The 22,982-nt window shown below is 42.5% G+C and overlaps 1 protein-coding gene and 1 long non-coding RNA gene across 11 annotated transcripts in view; one reads left to right on the top strand and one right to left on the bottom strand.

The window, feature by feature from the left end:
• LOC130284580 (uncharacterized) overlaps positions 1–2,978 on the top strand; it is a 59,186-nt gene extending 56,208 nt beyond the window's left edge. For 2 of the 5 annotated variants that reach the window (XR_008847095.1, XR_008847093.1), the window contains one exon: positions 28–2,219. This is a non-coding gene — a long non-coding RNA (uncharacterized LOC130284580). Of the gene's footprint in view, positions 1–27; positions 2,220–2,685 lie in introns of those variants that run through there. The other 3 variants (XR_008847091.1, XR_008847094.1, XR_008847092.1) reach the window with 3 other exon arrangements.
• Positions 2,979–14,158: 11,180 nt separating this feature from the next.
• Positions 14,159–22,982, bottom strand: part of PKP4 (plakophilin 4) — a 332,003-nt gene continuing 323,179 nt past the window's right edge. For all 6 annotated transcript variants that reach the window (XM_056535034.1, XM_056535032.1, XM_056535035.1 and 3 more), the window contains 3 exons: positions 22,382–22,513; positions 18,216–18,289; positions 14,159–15,289 (listed from right to left, as the gene is read on the bottom strand). In XM_056535034.1, coding sequence (XP_056391009.1) covers positions 15,041–15,289; positions 18,216–18,289; positions 22,382–22,513 — 455 coding nt within the window. In that variant the 3' untranslated portion in view covers positions 14,159–15,040. The remainder of the gene's footprint in view (positions 15,290–18,215; positions 18,290–22,381; positions 22,514–22,982) is intronic.

Here is a 22,982-nt window from a genome sequence, read left to right as displayed (position 1 = left end):
GATGTTATTTTTTTTATTCTTTTGTAGCAGGAGGTCTACAGACATGGTCCCCAGACATGGTCCCTGGAGTCGTGTAACGTGGTTCAGCAAGTATAACTGGTCGCCTCCTGTCTGGACATTATGACAATTTAGCGTAAGCATATATACTGAAAGGATTGTTATTAAAAGGGAAGGTGTCACCATGATCCATTGTTTAAAGTGTAAGTATTTTTATAAACCTGTATGGTTTTGTTAGATTAACCCTTCAGAGTGGTGACAATGTGATTTTAGTGCTTTCTCCATTTCAGGACCAGAGTCGGGCTGTTTACCAGTAGTAAACACACAGGCACTTCCTTTCCTTTACTTCTCTGGCCAATCAAAACACAAACTCCTCTTTGCTATTGTAGTGTCGCAGAGCAGAAACACCTTATGCTACTTGAACTCTGTTCGGGTGGTTGCTGTTCCCTACGGTGTCTGTCTCTGATCAAAGTCTAAGTCCTATTTTGTCCTGGTATAAAAATGTATTTTATTCTGGTTTTCAGTGTTTCCTGTCTACTGTGTCTTTAACTATTGTACAAGGGTTGACTGCGTTCTGCTGTAAAAGCTGGTGAGTAGCCACATGTCCCCCTGCACACCCCCTCCCATAGACTTTAATGGAGGGGGTATGGTGTGACGTCATGACCACAGCCGCCCGAACCCAGCGCTCTGAACATAATGTTCAGAATGCTGGGTGTCTGCACCCCAGCGGCGGGACCCCTGCGATCAGACATCTTATCCCTTATCTTATCTTATTAAGATGTCTAGCAACAGAGTACCCCTTTAAGGTCGGTTGTCAATACAATTATCTTGCTTTCACCCTGAAGGACTGCTTGAGTAAACGTGGTGTGAGATTTTTGTAAGCAACAATGAAGACCGGCAAGACGTGTTATTTCCCAAACTCCATGTCCTAAGTAGGTCTTCCCGAATCCCCGATACAGTCTCAGGGCTTTATAGAACGTCTTGAAGACCAGTAACTTGGAGTTTCCTTGCAGGATTGGTCCCGGGTACTTTTACTGTCTGCTAATAAGGTGTTGTACTGCTGGGAACACTGTCCAGGATAGAGTTGGTACAATTAAAAGGTTTTAAGATCTTATTCTGGTGGTGGATAATGATTCAACCACTTAGATATTCCCAGTAGGAAGCAGAGGAGGAGATGAAGCGTTCAAAGCAAATTCAAAGCCTGCTCCACCCTACAAGCATTGCAGAACAGACGATCCAGGAGAATCCTGATCTTCAAAAGAAGAGACGGACGTTTTTTCACAGCGCACCCTGCTGTCAGTTATTATTACTACAATAAGGATAACCTGTTTCATGGGTCAGAATGCCTTCTTCATCAGCTCCACCAAATACTTGCACACTTGGCAGACACTTCAAGCATTGGCATAGAACCTGTTTTACCTTGTGGTAGAAGTTTATGTTTTTGGCTCCACCGTAAATAATTAGTATGGCAATCACGATCTCCATGGTTATCTGGTATAGAAAATCCATTTGCATTCTCTATCTACGACGAGCTTCTTAACAGGAGGACTGGATGTATGCACCGCAGGACCCCAATAAAACCACAAAGTATGAAAACGTGACAGCGACCCCTTATGTGCTCTTTTCAATGGTCTTCTATTAACTGCGCCAATAATTTTAAAACAAATGAATCTTTTTTTTCCCCCCTGGTAATAATTAACTTACCTTATGAATATTGTGTGACGTGCATGGCTTGCCAGGCAGTGTCTGGACATACAAAAGGGGGCCTCCGGAATGTTTATGAATCTGCTGGAGCATTGTCTCCTATGGGTGCGGACTGATAATGTTCCCCCAGCATTGTATCAGGGGTCCCGAACATTAGGTAAATTATAATTTATTATATTTTTATTTAATATTTTTTTTAACTAAAAGGGTACTTCAGTGGAAAACTATATATATATTTTTTTTTCAAATGAAATGAACTGGTAGCAGAAAGTTAAACAGATTTGTAAATTACTTCTATTAAAAATTCTTAATCCTTCCAGTACTTATCAGCTGCTGTATGCTCCAGAGGATGTTGTGTAGTTCTTTCCAGTCTGACCACAGTGCTCTCTGCTGACACCTCTGTCCATTTCAGGAACTGTCCAGAGTACAAGCAAATCCCCATAGCAAACCTCTCCTACTCTGGACAGTTCCTGACATGGACAGAGGTGTCAGCAGAGAGCACTGTGGTTAGACAGCATCTAAGTACTGGAAGGATTAAAGGGGTATTCCAGGCAAAAACTTTTTTTATATATATCAACTGGCTCCGGAAAGATGAACAGATTTGTAAATTACTTCTATTAAAAAAATCTTAATCCTTCCAATAGTTATTAGCTTCTGAAGTTTTCAGTTTAACTGCTCAATGATGATGTCAAGTCCCGGGACGTGAGTCATCAGAGAGCAGTTAGACAGAAAACAGCAACTCAACTTCAGAAGCTAATAACTATTGGAAGGATTAAGATTTTTTAATAGAAGTAATTTACAAATCTGTTTAACTTTCCGAAGCCAGTTGATATATAAAAAAAAGTTTTTGCCTGGAATACCCCTTTAAGATTTTTATATAGAAGTAATAGTATATAGTAGTTTTCCACCGGAGTGCCCCTTTAAAGCAATGAATGACCGACAAAGAATTTTGACCTTTTTTTTTTCTCTTTTTCTTTGCTGGAGAGTTTCTATAAAGGGTGCAGCCGACACAACAAGGAGACAAAGCGTGAAATAAGAGAACGTGTCGGTACGCGGCCTCTTCTAACAAATGTGACTGAGAAGCTGCGACTTTGTGGTGATGGGCGAGTGGGATTAGAAGTCGGTAAACACTGCGAAGAACACACATCAGTGGACTAGAGACGACAGAACACCCCTGTGTGTTATAGACTTCAAGCAGGTTCACACCTGAGCGGTGGACATGAGCTGGAAGAGTCCATGATGCTTAATGACAATTTGTGTGCGCGGTGTTCACCATGCAGAAACATAGCAGAGCCAAACTGGTCAACTACGACCAAATAAAGACCCACAAAGGACCCTTATGTGACCGTGATGTGTGAGAATACCCTTAAAGAGAACCTGTCATGATTTTAAAAATTTTTTATAATCCTCCCAGATCACGGCCCCCATCATGATAAACCACCCCCTGCCTTTATTGTTATTATTTTTTAGTTTTCTACTTTGATATTGTTCTGTATTATCTGCTCAGTCTCAGTCAGCTTCACAGACTGGGAAGGGGCGTTCCCCAGCAGGCGTGACATCATCTGAAGGGAAGAACTTCCTCCCTCCCTCTGCTACACACAGCCCAGAGCAGTTCAGTGAGCTATGATTGGCTAAGGCTGTTTAAAAAAAAGCTGCCCCTAGGTGTCTCCCTACTTGTCCAAAGCACATACCCCACCCATCTCTTGCACAGACTTTGGACTCCTGATGGCCTGGCAAAAGTCCAAAATCAGGAATTGCTGAAGGGGGGGGGGGGGGGGCCTTCAGCAATTCCTGATTTTGGACTTTTGCCAGGCCATCAGGAGTCCAAAGTCTGTGCAAGAGATGGGTGGGGTATGTGCTTTGGACAAGTAGGGAGACACCTAGGGGCAGCTTTTTTTTTAAACACAAATAAAACAGAAAACTAATTTTTTTTTTTAAACAAAGTACATTAGAAAGATTTTTATTATTTGCTATAAGGAGTGCAATAGCAAAAATTTGTTTTAATGACAGTGCCCATTTAACTAGGCCATACACATGATTTGCTGACAATATAGGGCAGTGGTCTAGTACCTGTGGCACTCCAGCTGTTGCAAAACTACAACTCCCAGCATGCCCGGACAGCCATTGGCTGTCCGGGCATGCTGGGAGTTGTAGTTTTGCAAGAGCAGGAGAACCTCAGGTTGGAGACCACTGATCTAGGGTGTATGGGACTGTCTCCCAACTACTGCATTTTATTAGGCCCCATCCTTTGCCAGTCATCTACTCCCAGAGGCGCAGCTTGTAGCTTCTGGGCCCCAATGCAAAATCTGCAACAGGGCCCCATATGCAAATTAAATTACTGGTCTTTAATGGGGCAGACATGCTTTGGGGCCCCCTTAAGGACCAGGGCCCCGATGCTACCTCTATAGCTATGCCCCTGCCTACTCCCTATGGTTACATACATATGCAGTTATCGAAGGTATAAAGCTACCCAGAATATCTTCCTACACAGAGTATATATGGCTGCCATCCCAAAAATTCTGTAAATTCACTTCTATAGGGACCGCACCCATATCAGGGCACATCCCTCTCATACAGCAGAGATCAGGCTTTTCTGCAGGTGCGAGGACACCTGCTCCGACTTGTCAGACGCCACGAGTAAACTTTCCTTTGACCTTAAAGGGGTACTCCGGTGGAAAACTTTTAAAAAAAATTTTATTAAATGAACTGGTGCCAGAAAGTTAAACAGATTTGTAAATGACTTCTATTAAAAAATCTTTATCCTTCCAGTACTTTTTTTTTAGCAGCTGTATGCTACAGGGGAAGTTCTTTTCTTCTTGAATTTCTTTTTTGTCTTGTCCACAGTGCTCTCTGCTGACACCACTGTCCGTGTCAGGAACTGTCCAGAGCAGCATTGGTTTGCAATGGGGATTTTCTCCTGCTCTGGACCGTTCCTGATATGGGCATCAGGTGTCAGCAGAGAGCACTGTGGACAAGACAAAAAAGAAATTCAAAAAGAAAAGAATTTCCGCTGTAGCATACAGCTGCTAAAAAGTACTGGAAGGGTAAGATTTTTTAATAGAAGTCATTTACAAATTTGTTTAACTTTCTGGCACCAGTTGATTTAGTACCCCGGAGTACCTCTTTAAGCTTTCTACATGTGTTGATTTAAAGGGGTAATCTTCAAAAGACAACCCAGGTAAGCAATCCATTGATCATTGGGTGGACAGGCTGGGTCCTCCAGAATCCAAATGGGGCATATACAAGGGACAATGGGGGAAACTTATCAAAACCTGTGTTGATGAAAAGTTTCCTCATTGCCCATAGCAACCAATCAGATTGCTTCTTTCATTAAAAAAAAGTATTTAAAAATTGGTTGCTATGGGCAACGAGGACATTTTTCATCAACACAGGTTTTGATAAATCCTCCCCCCCAATATCTTAAGGCAGAGAGAACAAAATGCAATTTAAATTCCTTTTTAGGGTAGGGTGACACATAGCGGATTTGCAGCGTATTTTATCGACCGATGCTAGAGTGAGCCCCTGCCTGTGTCTGCTCATAGCAGCAATCCACTGCTATGAGCGTACACACAGGGATCTGCACGACTGTAGTAAACCGTGCATGCGCAGTTTACTCTGACATTGCTGCTGCTCTTTGTCTAGCTCGGAGAGCAGAGGAGCAGCCGCGATGTCTGAGAGTAAACTGCGCATGCACGGTGTACTACAGTCGCGCAGATCCCTGTGTATGCGCTCGTAGCAGTGGATTGCTGCCATGACCAGGCAGGGGGCTCACTCTAGTCTAGGGTAATTCATTAGCAGATCCTTTACATGTGAACCTACCCTTAAAGGGAACCTGTAACCAGCATTACTCGCACTAAGCTGTTGGTACAGGGTAATAGTGGGGGTGACGTTGATTCCAACGCAGTTTACCTTTTTTTCCGTAACGTGGCCCCGTTCCAGAGTTATTTCTGAAAATACAAATATGCAAATAAAGATACACTTCGACCACTCCTGTCACATGATCATCATCAAAGGTCCTTCAGCCACATTCTCTTCTATCCTGCGCTGCTGAGCTCCGCCCCGGCATGTTACTGGTCACATGACTGTGACATGACAGGTCCTCCAGCATGTAGCATATAAAGAGCAGGTCCTGGTTGGGCAGTCACTGCTGTTATGTGCAGAGATCTCTGCTCCTCAGTGACTGACCGGACAGGACCTGCTCTGTACCTGCTAGGTCAGTGTTCCTCAACCAGGGTGCATGACACTGTTGCAAAACTGTTAAAGGGGTACTCCACCCCTAGACATCTTATCCCCTATCCAAAGGATAGGGGATAAGATGTCTGATCGCTGGGGACCCCCGCAATATAGCATGCAGCACCCACCTGTATCTGCTTCCGGCAGCACTGGAGGTTCTGGCTCCCGACCACGGGAACGGAAGATCTGGACGTCACAACTCCGCCCGGGTGACAGCTGACACGCCCCCTCCCATAGACTTGCATTGAGGGGGCGGGGCGTGACGTCACACCCGGGTGGAGTCGCGAAGTTCAGATCTTCCGTCCCCGTGGTCGGGAGCCAGAACCTCCAGTGCTGCCGGAAGCAGATACAGGTGGGTGCTGCATGCTATATTGCGGGGGTCCCCAGCGATCAGACATCTTATCCTTTGGATAGGGGATAAGATGTTTAGGGGTGGAGTACCCTTTTAACAGTTTTGCTACAGCTGGAGACACACAGTTTGGAAAACACTGCTCTCCACATTATTGGCTGTAGCTGTAGAGGAGCGCAGTGCTGGAGACTTATGTGATCAAATACTCTTCATGGGACTCTGAACATGAGCAGCCACCACGTGTTTCATTCCATGCAGTAATAGTCTGAACCGGGGAATTTACTTTAATCTGCTCGGTCTGCGACTCAGGAAATTTGCAGAGCTCAGCAGCCACTGACTTGGAAAAAGTAAAAAAAACAAAACACTTATCTAAAACATAAGACTGGTCTACAGAGCGAGCTAATAGTCTCTAGACCTGGGCACATATGGTCTGGTGCACAATACCCAATACTCGGCTTACACCTGCCATTGTTCACCATCACTTGTAGCTAAAAAGAAAGTTGTGGCCAACGTTAGTAAATCAGCCCCCGACCCCCTCCCAGTCAATAACCCAGGCTTAAAAAACAAATGGGACTAGAGGCAACTTTCAAATATATATGTACACAATATTTCCCCAATTTTGCCACTAGAGGGTGTAAAAGTGCTTCCATGTTCTGTTTGGGATTTGTGGATGGTCGGGTTCAATCCCACCTTTGATGTAGAGTCACACACTTCCCCAGCTGCTGGTATGATGATTTGGGGAGCCATTACATACAAGTCGGTCACCCCTAGTGGTATTATGAGGGTCACTAACAGTTCTGCCACATTTATAGCAGGATAATATTCACCCACACACAGCAAGGGTTTCCCACGAATGTCTCCACCAGATTCTTTGGCCGTCCCGCTCACCAGATTTCAAACCAATCACAGCTCAGCTTTCACATCTTAACCCCTTAAGGGCTGAGCATTTTTCCGTTTTTTTTCCTCCTTACCCTTTTAAAAATCATAACCCTTTCAATTTTGCAAACTAAAAATCCATATGAAGGCTTATTTTTTGCGCCACCAATTGTAATGATGTCAGTCATTTTACCCAAAAATCTACGGCGTAAAATCATTGTGCAACAAAGTTTAAGAAAAAACACAATTTTGTAACTTTTGGGGGCTTCCGTTTCTACGCAGTAAATTTTTGGGTAAAAATGACACCTTCTCTTTATTCTGTAGGTCCATATGATTAAAATGATCCCTACTTATATAGGTTTGATTTTGTCGCACTTCTGGAAAAAATCATAACTACATGCAGGAAAATTGTCATCTTCTGACCCCTATAACTTTTTTATTTTTCCGCGTACGGGGCGGTTTGAGGGCTAATTTTTTGCGCCGTGATCTGAAGTTTTATAATAGTACCATTTTGTATTGATCTGACTTCTTGATTGCTTTTTATAAATGTTTTCATGATATAAAAAGTGACCAAAAAAACGCTATTTTGGACTTTGGAATTTTTTTGCACATACGCCATTGACCGTGCGATTTAATTAACAATATATTTTTATAATTCGGACATTTCCGCAGGCGGCGATACCACATATGTTTATTTTTATTTACACAGTTTTTTTTTTTTTTTTATTGGAAAAGGGGGGTGATTCAAACTTATTAGGGAAGGGGTTAAATGATCTTATTTTTTGCGCCACCAATTCTACTTTGCAATGATGTCAGTCATTTTACCCAAAAATCTAAGTCGAAACTGAAAAAAATCATCATTGGAAAAGACAATTGAAAAAAAAATGCCATTTTGTAACTTTTGGGGGCTTCCGTTTCTACGCAGTGCATTTTTTCGGTAAAAATGACACCTTATCTTTATTCTGTAGGTCCATACGATTAAAATGATAGCCTACTTATTTATATAGGTTTGATTTTTTCGTACTTCTAGAAAAAATAACTACATGCAGGAAAATGTATACGTTTAAAATTGTCATATTCTGACCCCTATAACTTTTTTATTTTTCCGTGTATGGGGCGGTATGAGGGCTCATTTTTTGCGCCGTGATCTGAAGTTTTTAGAGGTACCATTTTTGTATTCAAAAGGGACCAAAAATGCACTATTTTGGACTTTGGAATTTTTTTGCGCGCACGCCATTGACCGTGCAGTTTAATTAACGATATATTTTTATAATTCGGACATTTCCGCACGCGGCGATACCCCATATGTTTATTTTTATTTACACTGTTTTTTTTTTTTTTTATGGGAAAAAGGGGGGTGATTCAAACTTTTATTGGGGAAGGGAGTAAATGATCTTTATTCACTTATTTTTTTGCAATGTTATAGCTCCCATAGGGGGCTATAACACTGCATACACTGATCTTTTACATTGATCAATGGTTTCTCATAGGAAACCATTGATCAATGATTCTGCCGCTTGACTGCTCATGCCTGGATCTCAGGCACTGAGCAGTCATTCGGCAATCGGACACCAGGAGGCAAGGTAAGGGGACCCTCCTGCTGTGTCACCGACAATGATTTACTTTCACTTTGATGCCGCGTCTAAAGGGTTAATAGAGCGCAGCACTGCGATCAGTGCCGCGCGCTATTAGCCGTGGGGCCATGCCGTGGCCCTGCGTTATAGAACAGGAGCGGACTCATGACATACCGGTACGTCATGGGTCCTTAACGGGTTTAAAAATCTTAATCCTTCCAGTACTTTTTAGCTGCTGAATACTACAGAGGAAATTCTTTGCTGCTCTGGACAGTTCCTAAAATGGACAGAGATGTCAGCAGAGAGCACTATGGTCATGATATCAGCAGAGAGCTCTGTGTTCCAAAAAGAAAATAATTTCCTCTGTAGTATTCAGCAGCTAATAGGTACTTGGAGGATTAAGATTTTTTTAACAGAAGTAATTTACACATCTGTTTAACTTTCTGGCACCAGTTGATTTAAAAACAAAAACAAAAAACAAAAACAAAAAAAAAGGGGTTGTGCGCTGCCCTGACTTGCGGAGCTCCGCTCACAGCGTCCGGAAGTTCATTAGTCTGAATGCTGTGTGTGGGCTTCCGTGTTCGTGGGCGCCGGACGTGACGTCACGCCCGCCCCCTCGTAACGCTTCGCCCGCCCCCTCGTGACGTCACGCCTGCCCCCTCAACGAAAGTCTAAGGGAAGGGGGCGCGACCGCTGTCACGCCCCCTTCCCATAGACTTTGGTAGAGGGGGCGGGCGCGACGTCACGAGGGGGCGGGCGTGACGTCACGTCCGGCGCCCACGAACACAGAAGCCCGCACACAGCGTTCGGAGTAATGAACTTCCGGACGCTGTGAGCGGAGCTCCGCAAGTCAGGGCAGCGCACAACCCTTTTAAGGAGTTGAGTTCTGGTAAAATGAAAACTGAGCTGTGATTGGTTACTGTGGGAACAATCACTTCAGTTCTTGTCTCCAACAGGTTAATAAATCGGGGGCCATAGTTACTTTCATCCAGAAACAGCGCCACTCTGTGTCCTCAGGTTGTGTGTGATATTGCAGCTCAGTTTCCATTGAAGTGAATGGAACCAAGTTGTAAAACCACACACTATGTTATACTAAATCTTTTCCTACAATAATATATACTGTATTATCTGCTCAACTTTTTTTTGCTCCGTAACATATCTGCAGATTGTACTGTATTGTACATATCATCTGCTCAGCTCCTCCTGCTCTATAACATGATACCTGCAGATTGTACTGTACTGTATATATCATCTGCTCAGCTCCTCCTGCTCTATAACATTATACCTGCAGATTGTACTGTATTATATATCATCTGCTCAGCTCCTCCTGCTCTATAACATGATACCTGCAGATTGTACTGTATTGTATATATATATTATCTGCTCAGCTCCTCCTGCTCTATAACATGATATCTGCAGATTGTACTGTATTGTATATATCATCTGCTCAGCTCCTCCTGCTCTATAACATGATACCTGCAGATTGTACTGTATTGTATATATATTATCTGCTCAGCTCCTCCTGCTCTATAACATGATACATGCAGATTATACTGTATTGTATATATCATCTGCGCAGCTCCTCCTGCTCTATAACATGATACCTGCAGATTGTACTGTATTGTATATATATTATCTGCTCAGCTCCTCCTGCTCTATAACATGATACCTGCAGATTGTACTGTATTGTATATATCATCTGCTCAGCTCCTCCTGCTCTATAACATGATACATGCAGATTGTACTGTATTGTACATATCATCTGTTCAGCTCCTTCTGCTCTATAACAGAATACCTGCAGATTGTACTGTATTGTATATCATCTGCTCAGCTCCTTCTGCTCTATAACATGATACATGCAGATTATACTGTATTGTATATATCATCTGCTCAGCTCCTCTTCCTCTATGACATGTTACATGCAGATTGTACTGTACTGTATATATCATCTGCTCAGCTCCTCCTGCTCTATAACATGTTATCTGCAGATTATACTGTATTGTATATATCATCTGTAGAGATGAGCGAACTTACAGTAAATTCGCTTCGTCACAAACTTCTCGGCTCGGCAGTTGATGACTTATCCTGCGTAAATTAGTTCAGCCTTCAGGTGCTCCGGTGGGCTGGAAAAGGTGGATACATTCCTAGGAAAGAGTCTCCTAGGACTATACCCGCCTTTTCCAGCCCATTGGAGCACCTGAAAGCTGAACTAATTTATGCAGGAAAAGTCATCAACTGCCGAGCCGAGAAGTTTGTGACGAATCGAATTTACTGTAAGTTCGCTCATCTCTAATCATCTGGTCAGCTCCACCTGCTCTATAACGTGATACCTGCAGATTGTACTGTATTGTATATATAATCTGCTCAGCTCCTTCTGCTCTATAACATGATACCTGCAGATTGTACTGTATTGTATATATCATCTGCTCAGCTCCTCCTGCTATATAACATGATACCTGCAGATTGTACTGTATTGTATATATCATCTGCTCAGCTCCTCCTGCTATATAACATGATACCTGCAGATTGTACTGTATTGTATATATTATCTGCTCAGCTCCTCCTGCTCTATTACATGATACCTGCAGATTATACTGTATTGTATATATCATCTGCTCAGCTCCTCCTGCTCTATAACATGATACCGACAGATTATACTGTATTGTATAGATCATCTGCTCAGCTCCTCTTCCTCTGACATGATACCTGCAGATTATACTGTATTATATATATCATCTGCTCAGCTCCTTCTGCTCTATAACATATCTGCAGATTGTACTGTATTGTATATATCATCTGCTCAGCTCCTTCTGCTCTATAAGATGATATCTGCAGATTGTACTGTATTGTACATATCATCTGCTCAGCTCCTTCTGCTCTATAACATAATATCTGCAGATTGTACTGTATTGTATATATCATCTGCTCAGCCCCTTCTGCTCTATAACATGATACCTGCAGATTGTATTGTATTGTATATATCATCTACTCAGCTCCTCCTGCTCTATAACATGATACCTGCAGATCGTACTGTATTGTATATATCATCTGCTCAGCTCCTCCTGCTCTATAACATGATACCTGCAGATTGTACTGTATTGTATATATCATCTGCTCAGCTCCTCCTGCTTTATTACATGATACCTGCAGATTATACTGTATTGTATATATCATCTGCTCAGCTCCTCCTGCTCTATAACATGATACCGGCAGATTATACTGTATTGTATATATCATCTGCTCAGCTCCTCTTCCTCTAGGACATGATACGTGCAAATTGTACTGTATTGTATAAATCATCTTCTCAGCTCCTCCTCCTGCTCTATAACATGATACCTGCAGATTGTACTGTATTGTGTATATATATCACCTGCTCATCTCCTCATGCACTATAAGATGCTACCTGCAGATTGTACTGTATTGCATACATCATCTGCTCAGCTCCTCCTGCTCTATAACATATTACCTGCAAATTGTGCTGTATTGTATATATCATCTGCTCAGCTCCTCCTGCTCTATAACATGATACTGCAGATTGTACTGTATTGTGTATATATATATATATATATCATCCGCTCAGCTCCTCCTGATCTATAACATACCTGCAGATTGTACTGTATTGTATATATCATCTGCTCAGCTCCTCATGCTCTATAACATGATACCTGCAGATTGTACTGTACTGTATATATAATCTGCTCAGCTACTTCTGCTCTATAACATGATACCTGCAGATTGTACTGTATTGTATATATCATCTGCTCAGCTCCTCCTGCTCTATAACATGATCCCTGCATATTATACTGTATTGTATATATCATCTGCTCAGCTCCTTCTGCTCTATAACATATCTGCAGATTGTATTGTATATATATCATCTGCTCAGCTCCTCCTGCGCTATTACATGATACCTGCAGATTATACTGTATTGTATATATCATCTGCTCAGCTCCTCCTGCTCTATAACATATTACCTGCAAATTGTACTGCATTGTATATATCATCTGCTCAGCTCCTCCTGCTCTATAACATGATACCTGCAGATTGTACTGTATTGTGTATATATATCATCTGCTCCGCTCCTCCTGCTCTATAACATACCTGCAGATTGTACTGTATATATCATCCGCTCAGCTCCTCCTGATTTATAACATGATACCTGCAGATTGTACTGTATGGTATATATCATCTGCTCAGCTCCTCCTGCTCTATAACATGATACCTGCAGATTGTACTGTACTGTATATATATCATCTGCTCAGCTCCTCCTGCTCTATAACATGATACCTGCAGATTGTACTGTACTGTATATATCATCTGCTCAGCTCCTCCTGCTCTATAACATGATACCTGCAGATTGTACTGTACTGTATATATCATCTGCTCAGCTCCTCCTGCTCGATAACATGTTATCTGCAGATTATACTGTATTGTATATATCATCTGTAGAGATGAGCGAATTTACAGTAAATTCGATTCGTCACAAACTTCTCGGCTCGGCAGTCGATGACTTATCCTGCGTAAATTAGTTCAGCCTTCAGGTGCTCCGGTGGGCTGGAAAAGGTGGATACATTCCTAGGAAAGAGTCTCCTAGGACTATATCCACCTTTTTCAGCCCATCGGAGCACCTGAAAGCTGAACTAATTTATGCAGGAAAAGTCATCAACTGCCGAGCCGAGAAGTTCGTGACGAATCGAATTTACTGTAAGTTCGCTCATTTCTAATCATCTGGTCAGCTCCACCTGCTCTATAACGTGATACCTGCAGATTGTACTGTATTGTATATATAATCTGCTCAGCTCCTTCTGCTATATAACATGATACCTGCAGATTGTACTGTATTGTATATATCATCTGCTCAGCTCCTCCTGCTCTATAACATGATACCTGCAGATTGTACTGTATTGTGTATATATATCATCTGCGCAGCTCCTCCTGCTCTATAACCTACCTGCAGATTGTACTGTATATATCATCCGCTCAGCTCCTCCTGATTTATAACATACCTGCAGATTGTACTGTATTGTATACATCATCTGCTCAGCTCCTCCTCCTGATCTATACCATGATACCTGCAGATTATACTGTATTGTATATATCACCTGCTCAGCTCCTCCTGCTCTATAACATGATATCTGCAGATTGTACTGTATTGTTTACATCATCTACTCAGCTCCTCCTGCTCTATAACAGGATACCTGCAGATTGTACTGTATTGTATATATCATCTGCTCAGCTCCTACTGCTCTATAACATGATACCTGCAGATTTTACTGTATTTTATAATATATATATCTCATCTGCACCTGGTTGGGAAACACTGCTTTAACTTCACATGATGTATAATGGACACTGACTTACTGGACTTTGGCAGACACACAGGACACATTCAGCGACTAACAGAGCAGCAGACGGATACACCGGCTAATTTTCCGTGGATGACATGTCCACATTTATTTCATCTTCCATGTGCATAGAAAATGGCAGTGAGACTTATGAAAGAGCAGGGAATGGACAAAACATATATCAACTTCTATTCTTAAATGAGTCTCTATGTGTAAAAATGTTAGCATTTAATATCGTGATTTACATCTCCGGATTCTCAGTGATTCCAAATGATACACTGCAATACAAACGATGGCACCCGCGACCGGTAATGCATTGCTGTATTTACAATGGTGAGAGGAAAAAATAAAAATAAAAAAATTTACAAGACAAAGATAGCATACAAGGTTGACACTGAGTAACAGTAAAACAAAGAAGCATTCATAGGATCCATATTTTCTGTACAAACTAAATCGGAACGAGACTTTATTCACATTTAAAAAAAAACAACAAAAAAATATTTATCAAGATTTGATTCGACCATAGACATTTTTTATCCCCCAAAAATCATCTTTGTTTTTTTTTTTATTTAAAAAAAAAAAAAAAAATCACCAATCGCATACCTTCCCTCACATAACTTGCACCATCACCAGACTACAGAACTACAAGCAGCAAGAGCTACAAACCAAAAACAGAAAAAAAAAAAATGTATAATAAAAAGTAGAAAAGAAAAAAAAAAAGGAAAAAAATTTAACAAAACAAAAAGAAAAAAACAAAAACAAAAAAACACCCTTCTTGCTTCATTTCCTCTCGTCCAGGCTACACCTTCGGAAATAAAATTACCACGTCCACCATGGTCCTTCTCTTTTATTTCACTTTCTGTTTCCAACCGTAAAAACAATAACAGCAAATAAGGCCATTCAAAAAAATCAAGTCAAGCATGATTACTAGGTACGGAGTCCATAGGGCGACCTCCGAGGTCTCACACCCAGGAGTCCGGAGACCCCGGGTACTGTTCTGATCTATAGGAAGGTCTCCGAGTGGAGTAAAAGTCAACATAGTTTGTGGTTGATTTAAGTCCAAATTGCGCGTTCTGGTCGCCGGTCGACGTGAACTGGACGCGCTCGTCGAAATACGGGTCTTCGTAGCTGTGCGGAGACTGCAGGTACAACCGGTAGGAGTCGTAGTTTTTCCTATTGGAATCTTCGGGGCTGTAATACAGCTGGTGAGGCTGCGGGAAGAAAGAAACAAGACAACGTTATGAAAGAATAAAATATACAAGCAATTTCTAACCATTGTGCCTCCAGCTGTTGCAAAACTACAACTCCCAGCTGGCCCGGACAGCCTTCGGCTGTCCGGGCCTGCTGGGAGTTGTAGTTTTGCAACAGCTATAGGCACCCTGTTTGGGGAAACACTCAAGTAACATGAAAACTCACAAGTAGAGATTACACAAGCTGGCCATGTGTGCTGCCTCTACCTCAAACTGTGTATAGGTTAACAGTGCTCTGGCGTCACAAAACGATTAGAAATTCGGATGGTCCGGGCATGCTGTGAGTTTTAGTTTTGCAACAGCTTAAGGCACACTGGCTGGAAAACATGCTGTAAAATGACAGCAAGTCCCAAAGCCACCACTAGATGGCGCCGAGAACAAGCCGTATGTCGAGGCAGACGGCTGGCAGCGTCCCTTTTATTATCAAAGACAGATATTTGCCGAACGTTCCTTACAGCTCATAGACGGCGATTCATAGGAATATTGATTCATCATTTCGCAAAGCGGATTCCCAGAACAAAAAGCCGAGCCGAGCCTTGTACCAGCTATTAGGCTTTTCAGCTCTGGGGCCCCGTCAGATGCCTGAGGCTTAAAAATATTTTTCACGTTTTCGAGCATTTTGATGTTAGGATTTTTTTTATTTTATTTTTTTATTCATAAAGAGTATAGAAACAGGGACACGCTGCTTTGGAAATGCTGCCGGCGGTTCAATTATCAAACTTAAACAAAAAGAACTTTATTGACTTTGTTAATCATTAAACAACAGCGGCAGCAGTATGCTACGGGGATATCAGATCCAGCGATTGCTGCAGGCAGTGCAAAGAAAAAGCTAAAAAAAAATAGGATTTTTAATCTATAAATCCAGATTACTTCAGCTTTTAGTTTGAACATGGCACCAATAAATTATTGCCGTGTAACAGACGACAATGGACTGTAAAGGCGGAGTCTCCTTTGGAGTTACTATTGGAAATGCGCCAGAATTTGCGCCATAAGGGCATGTTCACACAGCGCAATTCCCATGATCGGAATTACGCGCAGTGAACAGTAACATCAGTGTTAATGGGTCTTCCCGCGAGACCTGTTCACACTGAGGAATTTCAGCAGTGGACAATTCCGCCACTGAAATTTATCCGCACAAAGAAAGAACATGTTCATTCTTTGCACGGAAGCCCGCGAGCACTGCATTGCTGTCCATGGTTGGAAAACACTGGCTTAGATGTACCCAAATCCATCCAGCTTTTACCTACAAAATTGACTATGTGCAAAGCCAATTAACCAGCAGGAGGCAGGAGAGAAATGTGAGGTCAGAGCTGAGAACAGACTAATGGACTACCGGGGACGATAAGTGGAATAAAAGACACAAAATAACCTCAGGATTAGTACATGAAAAACAGACAAGTGAAAGTAACATAAAAAAAACTAATGTTTAAATTTAATTATATTCACAGGAGCAAAACAAGCAAGAAAACTTAACATTTAATAGTTATTTTCAAAAAGAAAGGTCATTATTAATAACAATAATTCTGGCTGTGACCACAATTTACCAATAAAACCCATCAATAGTCAATTCAACGCACCCGGACAAACACTTATCTACCTCTAATAAAGACACAATTATTAGAGTATCCTAATCCCAACGTGTTTCACCCGTATTATTCTTACAGGAGCCTCAGGGGACACAAATCCGGAATAATAAACCAAATAGGTAAAGGTTTATATCCGCAATCAGATTATATAAGTTAAATACAGACAATATATAGATAAGGTATAAACATAGTCATGCAGTGATCATAGCGGTATAACTGAAGCCCTACTATATTGAGTCAGGTCCACCTCAGTGAATGACACTGCATGCTAACACAAAGATAACCACCAAATCATAATAAAGATCTGCGGACCAGACAAGAAATAGCATAATCAAAACATATGGTCACAAAATAGTAAAAAATCACCAGGGCCCATGATTAGGCCACTTACTGCACCCCGCACGGATGATGGAGTAGGTGCGCAGCTCAGCTCTACAGTCCTCTCCTAATCTGTATCTCTCCGGCTGTTGCAAACCTACAACTACCATAGTGCCAAAGTGTTGCGAAGGCTGGAAAGACTCAGGTTAAGAGAAGACTGTCCGAGGATATGCCAGAAATGTCTGATGGGTGGCGGTACGACAGCCGAGACCCTCACCAATGCATTACAGGTTTGAACCATTTAAACCTGCTGCAAATGATGACTGTGCCATGTTTTGGGAGTGCCACTTGTTAGAGAGAAACATCCAAGGGACTGCGATCCTGTCTTTCAAGGAGCTTTGTAAAACACCTTTAATGGGCACCGTCAGACTCAAAAACTTTATATGTTGTACATCTTGGCAAAACATTAACCTTTCTAATATATTTAATAATAAAAAAAAATGTATCTATTTTTTTTTTATAGAAATCATAGCTTATAAATAAGACCACCATCCAGAACATAATCCTGTCCGGCTGCAGCAGCATCTTTGCCCCAGCTGAAGCACAGGAAGTGAGGGCGGGACTAGCACTTCTCTGTGCTCACTACTGTCCTATCAGACTGCAGCATGAAAATAGGATGGGGTTACAGAGGAGCCTGCAGTGATTGGATGAAGAGACCCAGCACAGCACAGCAGACTCAGGGAGGAAGGAGAGTCATGCAGAGTGAGGACACGCCACCTCGAGAGCACAGGATGACAAACCAAGTGAGCAACAAGTAGAAAGTCTTTGTGAGAGTATTATAGATACTAGACACATAAAATATACATGTACATGGTCAGGATTAGGTATGGAGTAACATATAGCATTTTGTTTTGTGGGATATGACAAGTACGCTTTCAATATTAATGTAAACTTAAAGAGGAAAATTAAAAAGTGCATCTCACCTGTTGCCTCCTGTTCTGCTCCCGTGCTGGTGAGGAATACGAACTGATGTAGATAGGAGATGCTTTGCACGACCCTGGAAGATTAACAAGTGTTCAGTTATTTTAGACAATTTTCCACCGCAGTTGAAGATACTGCAGACCACACAGACATTTTATACGCCAAGCTGTTTGCATGGGATTTAATGTGAGCAGGAAAATCTCTCCGCTCAGCAAATCGGGAACAAACAGCAATGGGGACAATTTAACTGTCACCAGACAATGGATGATCTCCGCTCCTGAGCATTAACCCCCCCCCCCCCCCCCCCGGACAATGGCTCTTCACAATTTCCGGCAATTTCTGAAAGCGTCTTTACGACATGTATCTTGTAAGTTTAAGGCAATTGGGATTTGACCCCCTGAGACTTGTGCAAGATGCTGGATTGTTTGCGTGCACCCTGAAAGGACCTACGGTGCAAGACTACACTACTATTAAAGCACCGGTGGCTCTGGACATAAGGGAGGATTTTCACTGGGTGAATATTTTTGCTTTATTTTGATACATTGGGTGCATATTTTTGTACTCTGTTCTTGGACTATAGTGAGACATGGTCCAGAAGGCTTGGCGAAAATGGTGCTGTTGAAGATAAAACTTCTCTCTCCGATCTTGTACTGGAGATCACGCTTGATGCAGGAAATGGTGACATATCTAGGGCTCATGCTCATGGCAAAGCCATGTTTATGGACCCTTACAGTGTTTCATAGACTGCAATAAGGGTCTACAATATATGATACCTCAAAACGAGCATTTCTCTGTGGGTGTGTGTGTGTGTGTGTGCGCGCGCGTGTGCGCGTGTGCGCGCAGGGGGGTGAGTTTGGGGGCCGCTAAACACAGAGGCAAAGTAGAGACTAAATATGCCCATGTGCATGGGGCCCTAACTGGCAAGAAAAGATGAGAAAATTTGTTTTGGAAGGATTTGCTTAAATTGGCTATGATATTTGATTCAGATTCATAGAGGAGCAGGGAATCCTGTCAAAAGGCAGGTGTCCCTGCTCCAGTATACTGAGCTGAGAGGTATACACTGTATGCTTCACTGCTCAGTTAAAGAAGTCTCCAGTGATTTGTTGAGCCGCGATGTGACGCGTTGACGGGATCAAAGGACTGAAGCTCGATACTGAGACACCAAGGGAGCATCGGCTGGTGAGTCCCGTTTATTGTTTTATGTGCCGGCAGCCCGGGCATAGTACTGAGAAAAATGTGTTTGAACATGAGGCACATAGAATGAGTATAAGCAGCAATGCATATAGTATCACCGCGCGTCCAGTGGGCATTACCAGGCCCCGTAAATGTTAACTCCGCTGTACAGTATAAAGGAGCAGGAACCCCGACCTTTTGTGATGTGTCCCTGCTTATGTTGCGATTCCCCCCCCCAAAAATTCAAATTTTGGGGGAAATTCTGAGAGAAATTAAATCTAATACAATTGATTTGCTCACCTCTACTTGCATTTTTCCTTCATGGCGAGCGTAATCCTGAGGCAAGTCCTGGCCCGACCAGGAGTCTACAGACTGGAATTATAAGTGACCAATCATCTGGTCAGGCCAGGACTTGCTTAAAAATTACACACGTGAAAGCAGTCTTCCCTTTATAATTTTGTAAATTGACAGTCCTGTGATGACACTGCCCCATAATGCTCTTGGCACGGAACACATTTATGCTGCAGCTCAATGTCTTCTTATGGAATGTGCTGCTATTTTATCCACTTCCATAAAGTAGTTCCATACAGATGTTCCGCGTTCTCTTGTGATTGTGGGTATTTATATCTTCACCTGAAAGCAGCGACCCCCCGCTTGTGACCCCGTGCTCTGCCTGACAATATATGCACCACTACAAATGGATCCCGCACTGCGAGTTAATGGTGGAGACACCTCTATCTCTCCCGAGGGGGGGACTGTGTTTAATGCTTTGGTGGGAAGCGGGAAGGGCAGAAACACCAGAGACAGCTGCAGCACTTCAGGACAATCTGACAACTGTCACAAGCCATTACTTATGAGAGGCATAATAAATTGCATTCAATCCTGGCTTTATTCCCACAGTGTTTATGGTAAAATGGTATCAGTAACCCCATTACACCAGGCAATGGAGCCGCAGTGCATTATCAAGCACAGAGAACTCATCGCATGGCAGGAGACTGTAAGCTCTGTGGGTCACCAGCTTCAGAGCAGCATGTAGGAAGAAATAGATTTAAAAAAATGGGGAATTGGTAGAGCGCTCCTGCTGTCAAAGGATGGACTCAAGACGCCACGATTGCACAGGACAATTTATTGAAATCTTTTCGGACAACGCGTTTCGGCGCTCACATGTGCCTTCATCAGGTCCACAAACAGATAAGTTAGCTGCGTCCTGAGGTGCCGACTGTGCTTGAGTGGCTATCGCCACTCAAGCACAGTCGGCACCTCAGAACGCAGCTAACTTATCTGTTTGTGGACTTGATGAAGGCGCATGTGAGTGCCGAAACGTGTTGTCCGAAAAGATTTCGCTATCGTCACTCAAGCACAGTCGGCACCTCAGGACGCAGCTAACTTATCTGTTTGTGGACCTGATGAAGGCGCATGTGAGTGCCGAAACGCGTTGTCCAAAAAGATTTCGCTATCGCCACTCAAGCACAGTCGGCACCTCAGGACGCAGCTAACTTATCTGTTTGTGGACCTGATGAAGGCGCATGTGTGCGCCGAAACGCTTTGTCCAAAAAGATTTCAATAAATTGTCCTGTGCAATCGTGGCATCTTGAGTCCATCCTTTGACAGCAGGAGCGCTCTACAAATTCCCCATTTTTTTTATCTATTTCTTCCTCCATTATTCCGTACTCTAAGGGACACTGATAGGGGAGATAGAGCTGCACACTGCATCCACTGATCTCCACCCACTTCTCCCAACAGTGTTGGGCTTGCACTGTTGCATCCCCTCAGCAGGTCGGTACAGCACATTAGGTGAGGTGGCGGGTCCCCCGTTTTCCATTCTGACGACAGCATACGAGAGAGCGCCCTGTCTCTTTGTCCTTTTTCTGTTTCCTATTGAGCAGCATGTAGTTAGTGTCCCCCCACAATACGCCATGTTATTAGGGAAAAAGGTGTGAATGAGGATCTTTTTATTAGGAATACAATCAGTTTTTCAGCAAGGATTAAACGATCTGTCTGATACAATGCTACAGAACCTCTGCAGAGGCATAGATTTTACATAGATAACATAGAGCAGCCCCTGGGAGAAGCTTAACACTTACTGGGTTATTACTGATAATATTTAGAGGGGTCATCATTTTGAGGTCCAGTTATCCTGGCACATGGAAATAGCCTCTTTTCAGCACTTACTTTGGGGCGTATGCTTTAATCCCCATTGTAGTGTACACCCTGCCCTCTACACCTCCTTGTACCATCAATATATCTCCTTGTATCCTCAATACCACTCACTACATCTCCGTGCACCCTAAATACACCTCCTTGTACCCCCAATACAACCCACTAAACCTCCTAGTACCCTTAATACCACTCACTAAACCTCCTTGTACCCCCAATACAACCCACTAAACCTCCTTTACCCTTAATACCACTCACTAAACCTCCTTGTACCACCAATACAACCCACTTCACCTCTTTGTACCCTCAATACCGCCCAATAAACCTCCTTGTACCCTTAATACCACTTACTACACCTCCTTGTACCCTCGATAGAAAGTCACCTGACTGGTAATATGCATTAGGGTAGTGGCAGTGTTATCCGTAGTCCATGTGACCAATGTAAATAATGAAGCACTGGTGGGGTCCACCAGGTGATCTAGACTTAGAGGAAAAAAGAAAATGTAAGTGTATTCAAAATTCAATTACTTTTGAATACACTTATGCTCAAAACGGGGCCAAAAGGTGCACAGCGTGTATTAAAAAAAACAGTTGAGGAGAAAGGTTGTGCCCAAAACACAGACGTCTCATTAGGTATCGGCATTACACTGACCAGACTACAATGTGACACTGAACTGGCTGCTATGGGATACAGAACATCCTCGCTCAGTGCAGCATTTATTATAGAAGCCGTGAGAGACACATGACCGTGGCTAATAGAACGCTGGGCTTGACCTTTCATGCTGATGTTCACAAATTGCCATTTCAGATTAGATAGAAGTGTGAAGAAGCTTCTTACCACTATACATATCCTTGTGAATCAAGGATTCCCCCTGGTTGTTGTAGTATTGCATAGAGGGCTGCGTTCTCTCGTACCCAGAGTGCGGCTCCCGGATTCCTAACAGTGCTGGTGAGGATGACGTGCTGCCCACTGTCCGAGAAAGGAAAATCAATGAAACATACAATGAACTATTATATCTTCTCCTCCTGTAAGTGAAGACGTAGATGGGAACGTTTACTGCTGGAATTACAATGAGCAAAAGGCTGTAAGATGTCACCGGTTACTAGTCAGCACCTCCTAACATGATGGAATGAATGTGCGGGTGCTAATCGGCTGTGACCGAGAGAGTGCTGCAGCAGCGCCATGTACGCACAGACTGTTCAAGATAAGTATAATGTATGAGATAGATGGATAGATAATAGATATGAGATAGATAGATAGATATGAGATAGATAGATAGATATGAGATAGATAGATAGATAGATAGATATGAGATAGATAATAGATATGAGATAGATAGATAGATAGATAGATATGAGATAGATAGATAGATAGATATGAGATAGATAATAGATATGAGATAGATAGATAGATATGAGATAGATAGATATGAGATAGA

Source organism: Hyla sarda, chromosome 8 (genome assembly GCF_029499605.1).
Source record: "Hyla sarda isolate aHylSar1 chromosome 8, aHylSar1.hap1, whole genome shotgun sequence".
NCBI classification, from domain to species: Eukaryota; Metazoa; Chordata; class Amphibia; order Anura; family Hylidae; genus Hyla; species Hyla sarda.
The sequence above is the reverse complement of the archived record's forward strand: the minus strand, read 5'-3'. Positions and strand labels throughout refer to the sequence as shown.